Below are 22,832 nucleotides of genomic sequence, written 5' to 3'. Positions count from 1 at the left end.
AGTCCTCATGGTGCCGAGTTATTGGAGCCAACATGATTCTTTGAAAAAGAAACCTGAGGATTAGAGTCTAGATGAGAATAGATCTCTTTTCTTTTGATGGAAATCATTTTTTAAAATTTATTTTTATGGGTATGAGTGTTTTATCTGCATGTAGGTCTGTGTACCACGTATGTGTCTGTTTCCTACAGAGGCCTGAAGAGGGTGTCGGCTTCTCCCCTTGGACAGGAGTTACAGACAGTTGTGAGCGGCCGTGTGGGGGCTGGGAATTGACATTGGGTCCTCTAGAAATGCAGCCAGTGCTCTTAACGGATAAGTAGTGAAATAACTTAGGAAAACATAGAAAGACAACTTTTTGTAGCATGAAAACATACTGTGTATATATAAAAGGCAAATACACGATTTTGCACGTTTTCTGAAGCAAGTGAGGATTTAATCATTGTCAGCAGCATGCTATGGTCTCATGCTTCACGTTCGCTTTGGATGCTTTGGAGACACTGGGGAGATGAACCGGCAGGGTTCATCTAGAGTGTGTTTTCCAGTTTAAAGTGTCCATATATTATATTGGTCTTGTTCGTTTTGTTAAATGTACTTTAATTTTATTCTCAGAGGATCTTTCATCAGTTTTTAAATGTTTTTACTGACCTAAGATCAGACTTTACATAGTTTTGCAGGGCATTTTAAAGTATTTATTTATTTATTTTGGTTTTTTTTTTTTTAGACAGGGTTTTCCTGTGTAGTTTTGGTGTCCTGGATCTTGCTCTATAGACCAGGCTGGCCTTGAACCCATAGGGATTGCCTGGCTCTGTCTCCCAAGTGCTGGGATTAAAGGCATGTGCCACCACCACCCGGCCTTAAAGTAGTTTTTTTAAAAATTAATGATCAAAGCAATTTGGTTTTCTTATTTTGACCATCAGATTATCAGTTTTCTTTTATAAAAACCATGAGTTTTGGGTGACGTCTAATTTTTTGTGTGTATGTTTGTATATGTAATATTTGATATGTATGTGTATTGTGTAGGGACCAAAACAGTTTCACCTTAAACATGTATCATTTCTTTGTGCTAAGAACACTCAAAATCCGACTGATTGAAATCTGCACTATATTATTGTTGTCTCTAATCGCTAATGTTTGAAGTTGTGGATTGAATCCAGGCCCTCACTCAGGCTAGGCAAGTGATGTACCATGGAGCTCCAGCCCCAGCTGGTAAGCTGAGTGTTCAGAATCACAGACACTGAGGCGTCATTAGCTCTTTGTCCTTTGAAGTCAACATTTCTCGATTTAACTCTTGAAGAACTGAGTAACTGTGGCATGAGTTTGTGACTCTGAACTATGAAACTTTCATCCTGAATTTCTTCGGGACTTAACAGTAGCTAGTAGTTTTAGTGAAGTAATAGAGAAAGAGACAGGCATCACCTTGGAAGGTAAAGGTAGAGGTGGTGCTGTGAGGTGCCTAGTATGCAGAGTGTGTCTGGAGTTCATGCCGTCTGGGGAACTCAGGCTATGGCTGTGTGAACAGCTAGTCCACTGGATGTCAGTACTGCTTTAGGAAGATTCTGTTGTCTAAGGGAGCACAAAGGAAGCATGTCTTCAATATCTTATTTGCGCCAGAGGGGTCTCAATATGTTATTGTGCTTTAAACTCGCCATGTTCCTAAGCACAAAGTCAGGGGGTACTGGAGTCGGGGTTGCTGCCCTGACTATCCTGAGTGTTGGTCTGCCACCCTCTTCTCCCTTCTTTGGACTTGGCAGTAATAAATCCGGCCTCTCAAGGCTTTTGTCTTCTGACTGAGACAAAAATACTGAGGAGGAAGAGGGCAAATGGTGGACGATATCCTTAAATGGTTGAACAAGCCAGGCAGTGGTGACACACGCCTTCAATCCCAGCACTCAGGAGACAGGGGCAGTGGTGACTCACGCCTTCAATCCCAGCACTCAGGAGACAGGGGCAGTGGTGACACACACGTTTAATCCCAGCACTCAGGAGACAGGGGCAGTGGTGACACACACCTTTAATCCCAGCACTCGGGAGACAGGGGCAGTGGTGACACACACCTTTAATCCCAGCACTCAGAAGACAGGGGCAGGCGGATCTCTGAGTTTGAGGCCAGCCTGGTCTACAGAGTGAGTTCCAGGACAGCCAAGGCTACACAGAGAAACCCGTCTCGAAAGACCCTCAAGTCTTCCCTCCCTACACAAAAAATGTTGAATGTTCATAAAACAGTCTTTCCTATTCCTCTTAGGTTTTTAGAGCAAGGAATCTGTAGGTATGGTGCCCAGTGTACTTCAGCACATTCCCAGGAAGAACTAGCAGAGTGGCAGAAAAGGTACGCCTCCCGGTTAATAAAACTGAAGCAGCAAAATGAGAACAAACAGCTCTCGGGCAGCTACATGGAGACCTTGATAGAGAAGTGGATGAGCTCGCTGTCTCCTGAGAAAGTGGTAAGAACTGACTACCTGCTGTTGCTCTGGCTCTAACAGTGTACTGTTTCATCTTTGCTTTCCCATGTTCTCAGTGTAGCTATTTCTTCAGTCTACTAAGAACACTTTTTTTTTTTTTTCTATTTTTTGTTTTTGTTTTTATATTTTGAGACAGGGTATCTCTGTGTAGCCCTGGCTGTCCTGGAACTCACTTTGTAGACCAAGCTGTCCTCAAACTCACAAAATTCCACCTACTTCTGCCTTCTCAGTGCTGGGATTAAAGGTGTGTGCCACCACCACCTGACTGAGAATGTGTTCTTAATAAAGTGGTGTTTTTAGTAAGAGAAGCTGGCTTATTTGTTAAAGTGAAAGGCAGAAATGAATGTATGTCTGGACGTATGCAACTCCTACACCTTCATTTAGGGGTGTTTTGATTCTCGGGTTTTGGTTGTTAATTTTCTTCTGGCTGCATCACATGTCACTCTTGTAAGAATGGCTGGAAAGGAGTGTGTGAAATCCCTTGGTCAGCAAGCACTCCACCTGTGCTCATGGCTGACACTTGTTACTTTGCTGGCTTCTCACTTGGGTTTCTACCCTCAGACTGTAACAGGAATTGCTCTTTGCTTTCAGCTTAGCGAATGCATAGAGGGAGTTCAGGTGGAGCACAACCCTGACCTGTCGGTCACCGTCAACACCAAAAAATCTCACCAGACATGGACCTTTGCTCTGACCTGTAAGGTATGAACCCCATGCTAATTAAAGATTATCAGATTTGTTCAGTTTCTTGAAGCTTATTTATTGGACTTTAAATGCCTTTTAAGAGAGAGTTAAAAATGATTTACTCTGAATACATTTTATGTAGACTGTATTGTGCCAAAGTGGGTTTCTGTATTTCAGTCATTAAATATCCTTTTTCCACTTTGAAGTAAGATCCATTTAGCTATGTAGGACACTTTCTTATTTACTTGGTAAAGAAGTCTGACATACATTACCTTCTAAACTTGGAACATAGGATGGGGTTCATGGCTTACAATGAACTGTTTGATATTTGAATTATTTAATCTGGCAGTTCTAAGATTTTTTTTTTAATGAAGACCTATTTTTTAGGATTTCAGTTGATAAAGTCACAAATTCTGTAATAATGTGCATTTTTATTTTATTTTATTTTTATATTTTGTGTTTCATGGGCCTTGCCCATGCTAGGCATGTGTTCTACCACTAAGCTCTATCCCCAGCCCTAGAGAGCAGGTTTTCAATAAGAGACATTTCTGCAGTGCTTCTCATCTTAAATTATGATGGTCGCAGTTTAAGATTGGAGTAGAGTTAACCTTTCAGTGAATCTGTTCAGTGGAGAAGTTTGTGTTCTTTTTAGTGGTATTTCTTCTCAGCACCATCTGCTTCTTGAGATGGAATGTTTAGCTTCAGCCCTGAACCCAGTCCAGTGCTCTCAGAGGTAACTGTCCTCCTGTGAAGGCTTCCTCCGTGAGGCTCTGTCACACAGTTAGAGGTTGACCCAAGGTGGCAGATTTTGCCACAGGGAAAGAAAGATGAACGTATGCAGAAGGTCCAGGGAGGCTGATGATGTAGCATACGTATATCATGTAGAGACTTTGATTTAACCATTGTTTTGTTTTTGTTTTTGTTTTTGTTTTCTTCTTAAAAAGCTTGTGAACACAGTTTGTTGGACATCATAGTATCTTAGAAACATGGGGAGTAGCAGGCCCTTCCGGGAATATTGTCATTGAAGAGCCCAGTTACAATTGAATTTTTACCCCCGTGTACTCAATGAATTATTTTAACTTCCTTGTAGCCTGCAAGAATGCTGTATCGGGTAGCATTGCTTTATGATGCTCATCGTCCTCATTTTAGTATCATTGCCATATCTGCCGGAGATAGTACTACCCAGGTATCACAAGAAGTCCCTGAAAACTGTCAAGAATGGATAGGAGGAAAGATGGCCCAAAATGGATTAGATCATTACGTGTATAAAGTCGGGATAGCATTTAACACAGAAATATTTGGAACTTTTCGCCAAACCATAGTTTTCGACTTTGGATTGGAGCCAGTACTCATGCAAAGAGTAATGATTGATGCAGCTTCTACAGAAGGTAATATTTAGACTTTTTTCCCCCGATACAATGTATTAAAAGGCAAGATTGAAAGATATGTATTGACCCCTAAATATTTCACAGATAGGGAGGGAATAAAAAGGAAAAATTCCCATGTTAATTGGCTTATTCACTGGGTAATGACCATAAAATGGGTCAGGTTGTGCCTTGATCTGTTCATGCAGTCATCAGGCAAATCTTGCTTTGAAGTCCCCTAAACTTACCTTACACAAGTAGATAATTAGGTCTGTTTTGGTCTAGCAATTTCCTGTTAAAGTAAGATGGTTTTAGCACAGACAGACCTTTTAGTACTTGTTTGACTAGAATGTCTTTCTAAGGGTGATGACGTATCTATCTACAGTGTCTATTTCCATTTCCTACTGACTGTTTAGTTAGCTTTGCTAATGTTACTACATTATCTCTGAAGGAAAAGCCCTCAATATCAGTCATGAGTCAGCAGCAGATGCCTTCACTGCTGTTAAGGAGGGCAAGGTGTCTCAGCAGGACCTGCTTGGTGCTTTGGGAAGGCTCCCTGTTTCAGCACAGAAGCGCCTGCATGCTTGCTGCTGCAGCTGACTTGCTTTGTATACTGTTGCTGGTGCCTGTACCTAAATTTGATGCCTAAGTCCAACAGGACAGGGAAAGGGCATGCCAGCCTGTACCTAAATTTGATGCCTAAATCCAACAGGACAGGGAAAAGGCATGCCAGCCCACACTTCCGTGGCTCTTGGTTGGATTCTAGGTGCTTTAATGTATTAAACAAATGATTAAAGATTGCTTTGATGACACCATGTAGTAAGCGATATGAAACTTGGTACTGTGCTTACTGGAATTAACCATAATGTAGAGGATGCTTGCCCCAAGTTCCAGTGTCCCATTCATTAGAACCTGGAATAGTTTTCTTTTCATGAGCAGACACTAGGATGCTGTGGTTTGGACGTGGTAACTGGGCAGTGGAACTCTTCTTTCTCTTTTTTTCCCCCTGCAAGTTGAGGTTAATGAATATACTAACTTGTCCGTCCATCCATCCATCCATCCATCCATCCATCCATCCGTCTTTTATTTTCCTGGGACTGAGTCTCACTAAGTAACCTAGGCTGGCCTTGAAGTCTCAAGTCTTCTGCCTCAGCCTCCCTAGCACTGGAGTTACAAGTATGTATGACCATGACTGACCTTCACTTTAGTAACATTTGTGCCAAGCTTTTGTTGTTAGGCAATGTCGTCTTTGTGTATGCTAATGTAACCCAGGCTTCATTTTATCTCATTTTCTGCCCCGTTTGATCTCATTTACATTTTATTTACTTGTATGTAATTTTGTCACTTTTCTCAGTAAGAACAAAAATATGTTAATTTCCATAGCCAAAAATAGATATGCCAGTAGATAAAATACAAATAAAAGCACAGGGTATAACAAATCTTTCGATGAAGGACTAGATGGTAAATGTTGTAGGTGTTGTGAGGACTTGGTCCTGGGCAGATCTTTAGGAATGGGCCTGACTGCACTCACAGGACTTCAGAACTTCTCTGTTTGAAGTTAGGGGGAGGTTGGAATTGTAGAAAGAGAAGAAAAGGAACTCCTCTCTTTAGTGTCCAGATGGATTTTGTTTTAGAAGTTTGTTCTTAGAGTAGTGCTTTAATAATCATGACTTGTTTTCCCATAAATGTTAAGAATCCACACTAGTGGGTGTTAAATGTCTGCAATACAAAGTTAAGGGAAGCCAGGTGGTGGTGGCGCACGTCTTTAATCCCAGCACTCGGGAGGCAGAGGCAGGCGGATCTCTGTGAGTTCGAGGCCAGCCTGGTCTGTAGATTGAGTTCCAGGACAACCAGCGCTGTTACACAAGAAACCCTGTCTTGGAAATAAAAAAAAAAAAAAAAAAGTTAAGGGGAATGTTGCAGGTAGAACAGCTGATGAGTCAAAGTAGTGAAGGTGACTTCAGGATACTCTGATGGGCTAGGGAAGAGGGGCACTTTGACAGCTGTCTGTGTATTTCGCTTCTGGAAGAGGAGTGATAATGAGATCACATAGAGCTGGAAGGGAATCCTGGTTTTCTACTTATCTCTGAGGCTCTGGGTAGAGGTCTTAATATCTCCAGCTTGAAGGGGAAACATTTAGAGAATAGAGCTAGTGTACCTTCCTTAGATGAGTATGAGGACTAGCAGGAAGTCTGTCAGCTTTAGCTCATAGTAGGCATTTAAAAGTGTTGTTTTCAGGTTGGCAAGATGGCTCAGCGGATAAAGGCGCTTGTCACCAAGCAGGTTACTTTATTGATTGGGAGAGGGGCACACATATGCCGTAGAACATGTGTGGAGGTCAGAGGACTTTTTGAGAATCAGTTCTCTCCTACCATGTGATCCCAGGGCTCAAACTCAGATTGTCAGGCTTGGTGGCAGTGCCTTTATTCACTGAGCCATCTTGCCAGTCCAGTTCTAGATTTGAAAATTTTCTTCTTCTTTCTGTGTGTGTGTGTGTGTGTGTGTGTATGTACGTGTACGTACCATGGATGTGAGAGAGCCATGTCTCCAGCCCCAGTTTTCTTCTTCTGTTGTTCTTCTTTTTTTCTTTTTTGAGGCAAGGTCTTACTCTGTAGACCAGGCTGTCCTTGAACTCATAAGATCCCTTCTGCCTCTGCCTCCTGAGTGCTATGTGGTGGTATTGTGTTCCTCAAAATGTTGTGCACTCTAATAAACTTATCTGGGGTCAGAGAACAGAACAGCCACAATATTAAACATAGAGGATAGGCAGTGGTAGCACACGCCTTTAATCCTAGCATTCCAGAGGCAGGGATCTGCCTGGATCTCTGTGAGTTTAAAGCCACACTGGAAACAGTCAGGCATGGTGACTCACGCCTTTAATCCCAGGAAGTAATGGCAGGAGGCAGAAAGGTATTTAAGGTGTGAGGATGAGGAACTAGAGCTAGTTAAGCTTTCAGGCTTTCGAGAAGCAGTTCAGCTGAGATTCATTCTGGATGAGGACACAGAGGCTTCCAGCCTGAGGAAACAGGATCATCTGAGGAATTGGCAAGGTGAGGAAGCTGTGGCTTGTTCTACTTCTCTGATCTTCCAGCGTTCACCCCAATACCCAGCCCGGATTTATTTTTATTAATAAGACCTGTTAAGACTCATGCTACAGTGCTAGGTTTAAAGGTTTGCACCACTACATCCAGCTTAGTTCTCCTCCCTCCCTCCCTCCCTCCCTCCCTCCCTCCCTCCCTTCATAGTGATTTATATATTTTTATTTTATGTGCATTGGTGTTTTGCTTGCATGTATGTCCATGTGAGGATGTCAAATCACTTGGAGTTGGATTATAGACAGCTGTGAGCTGCCATATGGTTTTGGGAATTGAACCTGGGTCCTCTGGAAGATAAGCCTGTGCTCCTAACCATTGAACTATCTCTCCAGCCCCCAGGCTTAGTTTTCTTATTCTTAAAATTGATATCATTGAATGTCTTACTCTTTTTTAATTCCAGTGTTTTTTGGGTACATAAATGTTTTTGTTTCTGTATGGTGTGTTTTGAGTCCTAACAGAATTCTTGAGTAACAGAGACAGGATAGTCATACTATAATATTTGTTTCCTGTTTCAGTGGCTTTTAAATTTAAATTTAAAATTTTTTTGTTTTCTTTTTGGTTTTTTGAGACAGGGTTTCTCTGTGTAACAGCCCTAGTTGTCCTGGATCTCACTCTGTAGACCAGGCTGGCCTCAAACTCACAGAGGTCCACCTGCCTCTGCCTCCCGAGTGCTGGGATTAAAGATGTGTGCCGCCACGCCTGGCGCATTCAGGGCATCCAGGGTGGTTACACAGAGAAACTTTCGTTTCTCTTGAAACTCCTACCCCCTCTAATTATTTTTATTTTATTTTTGTCTGTGTATATTTTGCCTGCATATCTGTTTGTGCATCATATGCATGACCGGTGCCCACAGAGGCCAGAAGAGGGCATTGGATTGCCTAGGACTGGAGTTATAACTGGTTATGAGCTGCCATATGGATGCTGGGAATTGAACCTAAGTCCTCTGGAAGAGCAGCCAGCGCTTTTAACTACTTCATCATCTTTCCAGTCTCCTTAAAATTTTTTTAAATTATTATTATTATTTTTAATATTTATTTATTTTATGTGTATGAGTACTCTATTGCATGTATGCTTGCATGCTAGAGGAGGGCATCAGATCCCATTACAGATGGTTGTGAGCCACCATTTGGTTGCTGGGAATTGAACTCAGAACCTCTGGAAGAGCAGTCAGTGTTCTTAACCTCTGAGCCATCTCTCCAGCCCCCTTAAATTATTTTTATAGTCAGTCTTTTTAAAACTATTAGTACAGAGTTCTTGTCACCAAAGAATTTGAGGGTAAAACCTTGATGAAGTATAACTACTGTTCTGTTCCCTACTTACTCTGAGCTGCTAGAAAGGAATTGGCAGTATTGTATTTTCTGTCATTTCCTGTCCTGCCTATGTGGACAACATCCGGAAACACAAGAGCAAGACAGTTACTTTGCCGAGTTGTTTGCAGGTGACAACAGAGTCTTTTTTACTTCCTTCTCAGCTTATTCATTATTGGAATGTCCCTGGTTTATAGTAAAGAGAAAAGTCTTGTTCCAGGCACAGGTTTGAGAACATAGTTTGGAACTGAATCGGGTCTGGGGTCTATCTTGTTTTCATTATGTTATGAGTTTCAATATAGTTTGGTTTTGCATGCAAAGAAATTTAGTGATGAAGTGAAACTGGAATTTGAATGGGAAACGTCTATCTCTACTGCTTGCTTTTTCTACTTGATTGGCAATTTATTGGTGTTGTCAATGGGTTTATATTGCTGTGATAACATACCATGACTAAAAGCAACTTGGGGAGGTAGGGGTTTATCCTGTATTAAAGTTTATAGTCCATCATCCAGGGAAATCAGGGCAGAACCTCAAGGCAAGAACCTGGTAGCAGGAACTGAGGTGGTGGCCATGGAAGATTGATGCTTTACTGGCTTGTTCTAGCACTATTTTTCTAAGGCCCACAATACTGCCCATGGAGCTCTGAGCACTCACTCAGTGGCTTTTCCAGCCCAAAGTTCCAAAGTCCTTCTACAGTCCTCCCAAAACATGGTCAAGTCTATCACAGCATTATCTCACTCCTGGTACAGTTTCTTTCTGAGCTTGCTTTTGCTGCGTTAAACACCATGACCAGAAGTACTTGTGGGAGGAAAGGGTTTATTTCTCTTACATTCCAGTTCACAGTTGATGACTGAAGGCAGTCATGACAGGAACTCAAACAGGGAAGGAACTTGGAGACAGGAGCTAATGCAGAGATCATGGAGGAGTGCTTGCTTAGCCTGCTTTTCTATAGAAAGGGGTGGCACGACTACCATTCCAGAGGTGATACTACCCACAATCGGCTGGGCCCTCCCACACCAATCTCTAATTAAGAAAAGGCACTATAGACCTATCTACAGATCAAACCATGGAGGCAGTTTTTCACTTCTTCCCAAATGACTCCAGCTTTCATCATGGTGACAGAAAACTAGCCAGCACACTGGTAAGCAAGCAAGTTTTATCCTTAAATAATACTGGAAAATAGTTTCCTTCCATGAAGTTAGACATTTGGCTCTACTGGGCCATCTCCACTGATGTCACTTGCAGCTCCTTTGGTAAGGAGTGCTGCTCACTCTCTCTCAGTCCTAGTGTGCTTCTGATACCAAAGGCTGGCTGTGCTGTGCTCTTCAGACTGATGATGGTGGTATTTCACTGCCTTAGTGCGACTCGGGGACTCACAGCCCAGTTGTATGACAGATGGTATTCTCCTAGTTCATTGTTAATTATTGAACTAAAAACTCTTTCTTCCTTAGTTAATTTAGCTTTTGAGTTGAATTAAAAACACGACTCCATAGATTTCATTTTTTTTTTTAAATTTTATTTATTTAAGCCAGGTGGTGGTAGTGCATGCCTTTAATCCCAGCACTTGGGAGGCAGAGGCAGGTAGATCTCTGTGAGTTCAAGGCCAGCCTGGTCTACAAAGTGAGTTCCAGGACAGCTAGGACTGTTACACAGAGAAACTGTCTTGAAAAATTAAAAAAAAAGTATGTATTTATATTTTATGTATGAATGTTCTGCGTGTATACCTGCAGTCCAGAAGAGGGCATCAGATCCTATTATAGATGGTTGTGAGTCACCATGTGGTTACTGGGAATTGAACTCAGGAAGAGCATTCAGTGCTCTTAACCCCTGAGCCACCTCTAGCTTGATTTTTTCCCTTTTTTCCACACTGTTGGTATTATCTGCAATGTCCATTTAGGGGCCATGAGGGAATGTAGTGATATGGTAACCCTCAAACTGTTGAAGAAGTAAGTATGTGACTTCAACTGTGCTTTTCTTTTCTTTTTTCCCCTTAGTTGTTTTCCTGATTATTGAGGTTTAGAAAAATTTGCTCTTCATTAAAATTGTCTTTGGGTAAATTTGAAGATACGACTCACAAAAAGTGTAGTAAAAGGCACCTGTGAGGAAAGGAAGTTAGTCGGCTTTCCTTGCATACTCTTCACACAGCTTCCACTGATAGGAGAGTTTGGAGATGTTGATTTGGAATTGTGTTTTGGACGTCTGGAAGCAGCATATTTAAAATTTATTCTTAGGTTTGAATCTGGAAGCATGGTATTCATTTCTCTGCTGTGAATCTAGCAAGACATGATTACATCACCACAAAATTGAGTCCACCCCAAAAATGATTTCCAATTGTCAAAGTGAATGGCAAACTAAGGACACATATCTTTTGTCCATGAACATTGTATGAGCAGCAACACCTTAGAAAAAGGTTTTAAAGTTTGTCATCAAAGGTCAGTGTAATGAATGACTGCACATGGAGAAGCTGCCTTCTGCCTTCACAGTTTCAGTGTGGTTATGTGGGGTATCACCCCCCTCTTCCCGTGAGACAGGGTTTCTCTGTGTAGCTGTCTTGGATCTCACTCTGTAGACCAGGCTGACCTCATAGAGATCTGCCTCACCCTCCCACCTCTTTGACGGGATTAAAGATGTGTGCCATCACTGTCCAATTAAGAAACAAGTTTGGTTTTGTTTTTTACTATTTACTTGTTAAGTTTGTTCTTTGATAATTTCATACTTCTTTTTGAGACAGGGTCTCTGTGTAGCCCTGGATGACCTTAAATTCACAGAGATCTGCCTGTCTCTGTCTCTCAGATGCTGGGACTAAAGGCATGGACCACACCATATCTGCCATAGCTTTGTGTGCGTATGTAGTTATGTTTCAGCCTGTGTGTGTGTGTGTGTGTGTGTGTGTGTGTGTGTGTGTGTGTGTGTGTTTCAGCTTTTTATTAGTCTCTTAAAGAGGGAGAATAGGGGCTAGTGGTTGGCATAGCCAAGAAGGCTTTGGGTTGCCTCTGGGTAGCAGTATGGGGAGAAGTATAGTGAAATGGAGACAGAAGTGCTAGCTGGGAGCTACTGTGTGCTTGCGTTTTCTTTTTAATGTGAGTGGCCAAAGCTTTGGTTTTCTAAGGAAAAGTGTGGGGTCTAACTTTGAAATTAGGGAGCATTTTATCTTGCTGTTAGGTAAATGGAGCTGCTTTTTTTTTTTTGAAAAAAAGCTTTATTTATTTATTAATTATATATACAGTGTTTATTATGTATATAGTGTTCTATCTGCAGGCCAGAAGAGGGCACCAGAACTCATTATAGATGGTTGTGAGCTGCCATGTGGTTGCTGGGAATTGAACTCAGGACCTCTGGAAGAGCAGTCAGTGCTCTTAACCCCTGAGCTGTTTCTCCAGCCCTGGAGCTGCTTTTAGTAAACTACATTTATTGAATCCCTTTGAGCCATCTCTGCTTTGTTTTCCTCTCGTCATCTTCTTGTGCAGTCTCCAGGCCCCATTTAAGATACTGTTTAAATTGGTTGCATTTCATATTTCAAAGCAAAGCTTTCCTTTGGATACTATATTATAATGGATAATAACTATGTGGCTGGAATGCAAGCAGGCTGCTAGTCTTAATGTCAGAGAGCCTAAGGATATTGGGAAGTATTTCTTGTGTCAGACTAGCTATTCTAGTTGAGTTGGCTATTTTTGTAAAAATTTATTTTTATTCTTACGATTATATGTAGGTATGCATGTCTGCATGTGGGTATGCACAAATAAGTTGAGGTGTCCTCAGAGGACAGAGTTGTTTGCTCCCTGGAGCTGGAGTTATAGACAGCTGGGAGCTGCCTAATGCGAGTGCTGGGAACTGAACTCTGGTCCTCTGGAAGAGCATCAAGTGCTCTTAACTTCTGAGCCATCTCTCTAGCCTAGAGCTGGCTATTTTTGAGAGTGGCAGCCCTTGTTGTGAAGTATATCCTGTTGGTTAAGTTTTTGGTGATGCTGAGGATCCATTGCAGGCCCTTACCCATGCTAGGCAAGTGCCCCCTAGGTATAGTTCATTTTTTTTTTTTTTAATTTTCTTTCTGTGGATTTCTCTTTTATGTATTTACAGCTTCTGCCTACTAGCCATACCTCAGGGTAGCACATTCCTGAGGTTTGTAATTCCTGTCAGGTTTGCTTGGAGATTAGTATGACAAGAGTTGGTTAATGAGCAGTGTTAATAAGCATGATTAAACTCTCCTAAGTGGATTTGTGAATATTGTCCAAGCCTGTTCATTTTTTTGTCTTTCCAGAGTGTGATTCATTTTAGGCCTGGTATAGGTTAAGGGAACATACATAGCATGGATGAAGAGCTGCTCAGCATCCTGAGCATTACTTAAGTCTGATTTTGATGATCGCAGGTGCAGGAACTACAGCTGGGGATGACAATGAGCACACCTGTAGGAGCAGGTGTTGTCCAGTGTCTCATGGGGGAACCTTACCTTCTTCTCCATAAGAGAGACTCAAGAAGTAATCACCTTTAAGCGCTGTAAATTAGTATGTCATTACACAGTTTAACTGTTTCTTTGTCAGGTAAGAGGAGTGAGCAAGGTGTGGTGCTCACACCTGTAATTCTAGCAGTTGAGAAGCTGAAGCAGGGGGATGACTGCAAGTTCTAGCCATAGAGCTATTATAGAGGAACACTGTAGGCAGAAGTTTCTGTCCCACCAGCAACTCGCAAATACCCGGCAGCCACTTCCCAAATCACAACACAGAGGCTTATATTAATTTTAAATGCTTGACCAGTAGCTCAGGCTTATTACTAACTAGCTCTTACACTTAAATTAACCCATAATTTTTATCTATATTTAGCCATGTGGCTTGGTACCTTTTCTCAGTACAGCATTCTCATCTTGCTTCCTCTGCATCTGGCTGGCAACTCCTGACTCCACCCTTCCTCTTCCCAGCATTCTTAGTTTGGTTGCCCCACCTACACTTCCTGCCTGGCTACTGGTCAGTCAGTGTTTTATTAAACCAGTTCAAGTGACAAATCTTTACAGTATACAAGAGAATTATTCCACAGCATTTCCCTCTTTTTGTCTAATTAAAAAGTAAGATTTTAAGCCGGGCGGTGGTGGCGCACGCCTTTAATCCCAGCACTCGGGAGGCAGAGCCAGGCGGATCTCTGTGAGTTCGAGGCCAGCCTGTTCTACAGAGTGAGATCCAGGAAAGGCGCAAAGCTACACAGAGAAACCCTGTCTCGAAAAACCAAAAAAAAAAAAAAAAAAAAAAAGTAAGATTTTAACTTTAACATAGTAAGATTATCTACAACAAAAACAGTTATACGTAAGAATTACAGTAACACTAATCCATTTGTATTTGGCAAAATTAGCGAAAATATCTATCTAATCTTGGTGAGTCTAAAGTTTTATATCTAATTTATTTATTATAACTAAGGAAAACTATAATTATAACTATTTAGTCTTCAACTCCATCAAAGACCCCAGAAGGTTAAAATGTTACCTAATGACAGGGACATCAGGCTACCTGGACAGTCACCCAAAGTTCCTCTGCAATGTTGGGGCGTTCAATAGGCCTAGCGTGTCTGACAGATTTTTCTGTGAAGCAGGATTTTTGAAGGACTGTCCCACCTTGTCTTGACAAAGTTCTGCAGTCACTTTCTTTTGTGTCCTGCTTGTCCAACTCGGAGGCAAGGGCAGTTTCTTGCCCAGTGGCTAACTTGCCACAAAGAAAGTAAAACGCCATATGGAGTTTCTTTGATGCCCATCAGAACACTCTCTAAAATAACAAAAATCCCCCCCCCCAAAAAAAAACCCCCTTCAAAACCAAGAGGGAAACAAACAAACAAAAACACAAGGAAGAAGAATGAAGAACAGAGGCAGAAGTCTGACTCGGGTTCCTAGGAGAATGAGTTCTGTAAAGCTCCTTAGGAGCCACCAACCATTCACATGCATGACCTTCCAAGCCTGGCACACCTGGATGTTTTCAAGTGTCTTCTCTCTACTGCTACACTTTCTCCTCTCCCACATAGTCATTAACAAATGCTCGGTATGGTGGCTCATCACTTAATCCCAGTGCTTGGGAACCAATCATGAGTTCTAGGTTAGCCCGGGTTATGTAGTGAGATCCTGCCCCACACCTCCAAAAAATGAAATGGGATAAAAATTAACATTGTTTGAAAATTTTGTGGGGCTGCTTACTCAAGACACGAGAATTTCCTAAAAACCAAAGTGTAGATTATGACGCTATCTACATAAAATGTCAAAAAATACTGTTGCTTATGCCAAATCCCCAAAGTTTAAATACCTCTAGTCAAAAGTAAAGAAGTATAATTTCTGTATAATTTGTGCAGGTTTTAACATGTCATCCATAGCATTCTCAGGATACTGTTTTGGTCTGGTTTTTTTTTTTTTTTTTCTTCCTCCAAGCACCTTAATGGATATAGGAGTAGTCAGTGATTTTTAAATGACATGAGAATGTGTTGCTTGAAGTATAGTCTAAAGTCACTTAAATAAAATCTATAATGTAATTATGAAATGTAAATTTCCCACCTTAAAATAGAAGTTAGACATCCTTCTACACACTAAGTTTTTTTTCTTTCTTTTTTTTATTTTATTTTTTATTTTTGGTTTTTCGAGGCGGGCTTTCTCTGTGTTCTCGGCTGTCCTGGAACTCAGTCTGTAGATCAGGCTAGCCTCAAACTCACAGAGATTTGCCTGCCTTTCTGTCTCCCCAGTGCTGAGATTAAGGATGCATGTTAGCATGCCTGATTCAGTGTAGTGTATTTTTTACTTAAAATTATTTATTTATAGTGTATGTGTGTGTGTGTGTGTGTGTGTGTGTGTGTATGTCTATTAGTGTATGTCATGTGTGTTTGTACCTATGGGTGTCAGAAGAGGGTGTCAGTTCTCATGGAGCTGGTAGTGAGCCATCTGTCATGGGTGCTGAAAGTCAGACTCTTGTCCTCTGAAAAGAACAGTAAGTGTTCTTAATTGCTGAGCCATCTCTCCAGCCCCTAGAGTAGTTTGAAGTATAATTTTAATGGGCAGTTCATTTTTACTGCTGTGATAATTGTACTTATGTTGCTGTCTAAGAAATAGCAACACTCTTAAAAAAGCTTTCACAAGGATCAAAAGTTAGAAATTAGGGTCCTTAAATATTTTAATTAAGATATTAGGATACAACCCCCCCCAAAAGAAAAAAAAAACAAACAAAAAGCTATTAAGATACTTGCTATGTTATGACGTTTCTTTGTGAATGACTGCATGAGTGCTTATAATGCATATGTGACATTTAGAGGTTGTAACACCAGAGCTTGGGGTGTTATGTCAGTTCAATGGTAGATTATGTTGGGTTTTGGGTTTGATCTATAGCACCACAAAATAATCAATAAATAAACTTGCCAGACTACTAACTGAACGGAAGATTGTAGTCATGCCTGTTCTAATTGAGGGATAGCTTGAGGAGGCTTCCCCTGAGTTCTGTCTGAAGTAGGGAAGTCTTTCCTCTTCTATTAAAACTGAACCTTTGTCTAACGAGTCAGTTAGACACTTTTCTACCTTTTGGCTAATTTTGCTTTTCTGGGTGGGCACACTCTACCCAGTAAGTCTCAGATGGTGCACCGTGAGCTCCTGTGGCTCTCATCTTTGCTGGTCTGTGTTGCATCTCTTTCAAAGATGCCAGAACCTGACAGTTCCTGGTTTTGACTTTGTGCCCTGCTTACAGTAAAATTTTGCTGAGTTTTATGGCCTTTTGGGAAGTGGCATTCAGATGACTTCCTATCACATGTTCCAAGGAGCTGGCAGTGTTGTACATCCATGTCTTCTAACAGATTGGTGCTGGTAGCAAGGTGATGTTCAGAAAGCTCTGTGCTTGCCACACAAGCAAAGATTGACACTTTCAAGCCTTGGTTCTTCTCTTTCTCTTATGGGGCAGGTACTGGCAGGCTGAGGAGGAAAGTGACTGTTATAACCATCACTCGGTCCATTTTGTCATACAAGGATTGATCAGGTTTCTCCTGCAGTTCAGGTGTCTCTTGACTGAAGAGTTAAGTTCGGAATGGTAACTCAAAAAGAACTCTTTGTGGCATGACTAGCCTACTGTATAAAAAGATGTTCTCACATGGATTCCTAGCAATGTTATTTTGTTAAAATGATCGAAGATATGTCAGGCATGGGAAAGAACTCTTTCAATGAGTTTTGTGTTGTTTTATTTTTAAGAATTTTAGCTCTTGTATATGAAACTCTGCTACAGAAATGAGTACTTATTCACTTGAAAATTTAACATCGTGTTCCTTTATAAATGTGTTTCTTGTTTTCCTTTAGATCTTGAATATCTGATGCATGCAAAACAGCAGCTGGTAACCACAGCCAAGCGCTGGGATTCTTCTTCTAAGACTATTGTAGATTTTGAACCTAATGAAACTACTGACTTGGAGAAGAGCCTTCTGATCAGATACCAAATTCCTCTTTCTGCTGACCAGCTGTTTACACAGTCCGTTTTAGACAAATCATTGACCAAGGCTAACTATCAGTCACGGTTGCATGACCTGCTTTATATTGAGGAGATAGCCCAGTATAAAGAAGTCAGCAAGTAAGTTCTTTGAGAACCACCTTCCTCCCCTCCCCTCTCCTTTTCTCTCTCCCCTCCTCTCCCCTCCTCACTCCCTCTACTCCTTTCTCCCCTCCACCCCACTTTTCTCTCCCATCCTCCTCTCCTTCGTCTGCCTTTAGAGTGATGTTAATTTTACAGTGGAGACATGCTTAAGTGAAGATGGGTATTAAAATAATTGTTCTTCACTAGTTGTATTTTTAAACTAATTCACTAATTTAGAAACAGGGTCTTGTTATGAAGTAAGTCCCGGCTGGCCTAGAACTTGATATGTAGGCCATGATGGACTTGAACTCTCGGTAGTCCTTCTGCTTCTGCCTCTTGAATGTCAGGATTACAGGTATGAGCCAGCACCCTTGGCACTCTGTATTCTATCTTTCATGAAAATGCTAGTAAGAATTGTGTTTAGGAAGCTGGAGGTGGTGGCATACACCATTAATCCCAGCACTGGGGAGGCAGAGGCAGGTGGGTCTTTGTGAGTTTGAGGCCAGCCTGGTCTACAGAGCGAGATCCAGGACAGCCAGGGCTACACAGAGAAACCCTGTCTCAAAACAAACAATCAAAACCCAAAGAGTTCTGTTTAGTACATGGCTCTATTTCACAGGACTGTACTGAATATCTAGTCTGGGACCAGCTGTGCTCACTTTTGGAGTATAGAACTAGTCCCTGCTCTGAGACGGTTTCTAGTGAGTGCAGGCTATAGCAAGCACTTAAAGAATATTTGCGGAATAAATGTACAAAAACGGAAGTAAGCCATATATTTTGAAAGTTCTTTGAAGAATGAAATGATTTATATAGAGGAAAATAGTTTGATGATGAATCGGCTTTATAGCAATTTATAAGTGCTCTGTCATCTTTTATATTTTAGTTACAATCACGAAGCAAGAGCTGAAAGCAAAAGATTATTTGATTAATGTACGAGAAGTAGTCTTAAATGAAAGTGTGAGTGAGTGAAACTATTAAAAAGGTTGTTATTTTGAAAGTAGTTTTTTACATTTAGGTGAAATAGGATGAACCCTCAAAATTGAACCTCAATGAAACATGATTGCATTTTTATAACTATTTCTCTGTTTAAATATAGTCTAACTAATATATTTTTTTCTGCAGACTGCCTTATGATTAATAATAGATTCAGAAGACTCATTAGGGGCATATCCAAAAAACAAAGAGCAGATGAAAATGAGAAAGTACACTGTTCACTCTGCTTGTTGGTTAAATGTGATAGAACCTTTGAAAGTATCTCATATGAAATGTTCCAGGTCAATAGACTTGATTTTCATTATTCTGGGACTATGTCATGGCCCTTATTGGTTGTGCTCCTTTCTCTCTTTGTAGGGGCAGAGTTTTACTGTGTAGCATAGGCTGGTCTTGAACTTGTCACCCTTTCCCTTTTTCTCTTGAGTTGTTTATATTACAGATATGTGCTGGGCCATTGATTGTTAATTGTCGAGTGCCCAGGTGGACATGTGATGTTAGAGAACAATCTTCAGGATTTGATCTCTCCTTTCACCTTGATTTTGAGACAGGGTCTCTCTTGTTTTGCTGCCACACTGTATCCTCGAGCTTCTGGCCAGTTCTCCTGTCTCTTGCCCTGCTGAGATCACAAGTGTGGCCTACTTCATCCACAGCTGCAGTCTTTGTGTAGGTTCTGGGGATTGAACTCAGGGCATCCTAGCACTTTTACCTGTTGAGCTGTCTCCTTGGCCTCCCATTGTGCAAATCTTGAAAGGCTTGTATTGATTATGACTGTAGTCTCTTGTGATGAAATCGTATTTATTACTATGTAGGATGAAGTGCTAAACGGTCTTATTAATAAAAAACCTGGAGCCAAGTATTGGGGTGAAAAGCTGTGAGATCAGAAAAGCACGAAGAAGCCAGCCACATTCTTACTATTTGGAGATCCTCTGCCAAAGAGACCCACTTCCTGTATACCCACACTTACATGCTTTTCTGTTCTGCCTTTCACTTACTCTCTCTGCCCAGCTACATCACTTTCTCTTTCTGCCCAGCTCTGTCACTTCCTGTCTGTCTGTACAGACTTCCAGACCTTTATGGTTAACTAAGATTGGAATTCAAGGCTTGTGCCACCACACCTGGCTCTGTTCCCAGTGTGGCCTTGAACTCCCAGAGATCCAGATAGATCCCTGCCTCCCAAGTGATAAGATTAAAAGTGTGTGCTACCATTGCCTGACTTCTATGTTTAATATAGTGGCTGGCTTTTTCCTCTGATCCTCAGATAAACTTTATTAGGGTGCACAATATTTTGGAGGACACAATACATCACCACATTAATACATGAATAATGTGCATGTGTGTTTGTTCCTATTATCATATTCCATTTTCTTAGGAAAGAACACTATATGAATATTGGGATGAATAAAACTTCCCAGGTGCCCACCATGGGGGCCCATGCTTTTAATCCTAGCACTTGGGCAGTTGAGAGGTAAAAGCAGGTGGAGCTCAATGAATTCCAGGCCAGGCAGGGCTGTTATAGTAAGATCCTGTGTCAAAACAGAAACAAAAGCACAGCAACTTACCAGAGAGTTGGACCTAGTGTTATCATCTGTAGCCCTACACTCAGGAAACAAAGGCAAGAGAATCACGAGTTCAAAGCCAGCTTGGGCCACCTAGCAGTGTCTGAGCTAGCCTCAGTTACAGAGTGAGACTATTTACTTTATCTCATGGAACTTCACGGAAGCCTTCAGGTTCTTCAGGAACAAACTTAGGCCACATGTTGATATGCATTCATTGATCCTACCTTGGAAGAAATATATTCAATTCTGAGAGATACACTTTTAAAGAAGTAAGACTTTAGAGCTAGAGAGATGGCTCAGAGAGTGAGTTCATGTACTGTTCTTGTAGAGGACTGTTGTTGTTTGTTTTTGCTGTTTTGTGGGTCCTACCACCCAGCTCCCAAATAAATCACTCACGGAGGCTTATTCCTAATTACAAATGCCTGGCCTTAGCTTGGCTTGTTTCTTGTCAGCTTTTCTTAATTATCCCATCTACCTTTTGCCTCTGAGCTTTTCCTGCTCTCTTCTGTAAATCTTACTCTTACTCCATGTCTGGCTGTGTAGCTGGGTGGCTAGTTCCTGAAGTCCTCCTCCTTCTCTCAATTCTTCTTTTCTTCTCCCAGATTTCTCCTTCCATTTGTTCTTTCTACCTTCCAGCCCCGTCTGTCCTCTCTCCTACCTTGCTATTGGCCATTCAGTTCTTTTGTTGTTGTTGTTGTTGGTTGTTTGTTTTTGTTTTTTTATTAAGAATTTTTCATTCATTTTACACACTAATCAAAGATTCCCCCCCCTCCAATCCACCCCCCATTCCTTCCCACAAGAATGCAAGGCCTCCTATGGGGAGGCACATCCAGTAGAGGCAAGTCCAAGCCCTTCCCCCTGCCTCAAGGCTGCAAGAGGTGTCCCACCATAGGTAGTTGGCTCCAAAAAGTCCCCTCATGCACCAGGGATGGATTCTGATTCTACCGACAGGGGGCCCCCCAAGCAGATCAAGCTACACAATTGTCTCATGCAGAGGGCCTAGTCCAGTCCCATGCAGGCTCTGCAGCCATTGATCCAACTTTCATGAGTTCCCACTAGTTTGGTTTGGTTGTCTCTGCAGGTTTCCCCATCATGATCCTGATGCACTTGTTCATAGAATCCCTCTTCTCTCTCTTTGATTAGACTCCTGGAGCTCTGCCTGGTGTTTGGCTGTAGATCTCTTCTGCATCTGCCTCCATCAGTCATTGGAGAAAAGCTCTGTGATGACAGTTAGGGTATTTACCGAACTGATCACTGGGACAAGCCAGCTCAGTTCAGGCACCCTCTCCACCATTTCTAGTAGTCCAAGATGGGGTCATCCTTGGAGATTCCTGGCAACTTCCCTAGAACTAGGTTTCTCTCTGTCTGCATGATATCTCCGTCCATCATGGTATCTCTCTCATTGCTTTCCCACTCCATCCCTGTTGCATCTCGACCATCCCATTTCCTTATGTTCTCATTCCCCATCCTCTACCCTCCAATGCCCACCCCCACCCCTGGCCATTCAGTTCTTTATTAAGACCATCAGGTGTTTTAGACAGGCACAGTAACACAGCTTCACAGAGTTAAATGCAACATAAATCAAAGTAACACACCTTAAAATAATATTCTACAACAGAGCACCTAAGTTCTATTCCCAGAACCCACATCAGGTGGTTCACAACTGCTTGTAACCCCAGTTTCAGTGGATCCTACACTTTGGCCTCTGAGAGCACCTGTCATACATGCATTTATGCCTTCTACATACACACAATTAAAAATAATAAAAATAAATCTTAAAATCCGAAGACTAGACAGGAACTGAAGCTATGGTCTCCATTGAACTGTGCAGTGGCAAGGCTAACTGGTCTGCATGCCCGACTCTCTAGTGCCCAGCTGCCCGGCAGGCCTAGTGTGGGAGTAGGATGTGTGTCACATCTCAGCCCTGAGCTACCGTGGGTTACCTCACTTCTCCACTCGGCATCAGCAAACCAAACGCAGTGGAATCTAAACTGTTGTCTAAAAACTCCCAATAGTTAATTTTACTAGGCTCATCCTTGTTCATTTAGTGGGGAAAATCTCATGAAATCAAATTTGCTCTATAGCTTTGGTATTTGAAAATGAAAATATCACTTCAGAGGTTTGACCTAACGAATGCTGGCATTGGTTACAACCACATTTCTTATCAGCTAGACAAAGTGGTTTTACAACAGTAGAAATTTTGTTGGCTGTTTTGCCTCCTGGAAGGCTGACGTTATATTGGCTTCAAGATTGATTCAAAATGTGGTGTGAAACAGTGGCAGAAATTGTCTTTGTTCATTTCAAATGTATTTTGTATTTTAAGTATTTGAATTATTAAATTTCAAAGTTTTCTTTTAGGATTTATTTTGTTTTAAATTATGTGTTTCTGTGTGTGTCTGTGTACAGGTATTTATTTGCATGTGGGTGCAGGCACCCCAAGGAGGCCAGAAGAGAGTGTTAGGTCCCCAGAACTGGAGTTACATACAGGAGGTTGTGAGCTGCCTGATGTGGGTGCGGGTCCTCTGGAAGAGCAGCCAGCGCTCTGAATCACTGAGCCAGCTCTCCAGCTTCAAGCTGTCAGATATTAGTCTTCTAATATTTGAGAGAGGCTATGACTGGGATTTTAGTTTAGTGTACCAGCCTTTTAAGAAGAGGAGATGTTAGAAATAGTGGTTTCTAGTAGAAAGGCTAAATCTGCATCTTTAGCATATGGCCAGTCTTCTGCAAGAAACTCTGCTTTTTGAGGTGTTTGTTGTCTAGGACATTAAGGCATTGGTTAGTGACACAGCAGATTCTCCTGCTGCTGTGAGGCTATGGCC

General features: G+C 41.6%; 1 protein-coding gene across 5 annotated transcripts in view; it reads left to right on the top strand.

Moving 5' to 3' along the window:
- Helz (helicase with zinc finger) overlaps positions 1–22,832 on the top strand; it is a 156,825-nt gene that overhangs the window by 56,357 nt on the left and 77,636 nt on the right. For all 5 annotated transcript variants that reach the window (XM_052759623.1, XM_052759626.1, XM_052759622.1 and 2 more), the window contains 4 exons: positions 2,240–2,438; positions 3,048–3,155; positions 4,228–4,525; positions 17,194–17,461. In XM_052759623.1, the coding sequence (XP_052615583.1) occupies positions 2,240–2,438; positions 3,048–3,155; positions 4,228–4,525; positions 17,194–17,461 (873 nt within the window). The remainder of the gene's footprint in view (positions 1–2,239; positions 2,439–3,047; positions 3,156–4,227; positions 4,526–17,193; positions 17,462–22,832) is intronic.

The sequence above is a fragment of the Peromyscus californicus genome, unplaced genomic scaffold (assembly GCF_007827085.1).
Source record: "Peromyscus californicus insignis strain IS unplaced genomic scaffold, ASM782708v3 Scaffold_3__1_contigs__length_106647218, whole genome shotgun sequence".
Lineage (NCBI taxonomy): Eukaryota > Metazoa > Chordata > Mammalia > Rodentia > Cricetidae > Peromyscus > Peromyscus californicus.
This window is presented reverse-complemented; position numbering and strand designations above follow the sequence as displayed.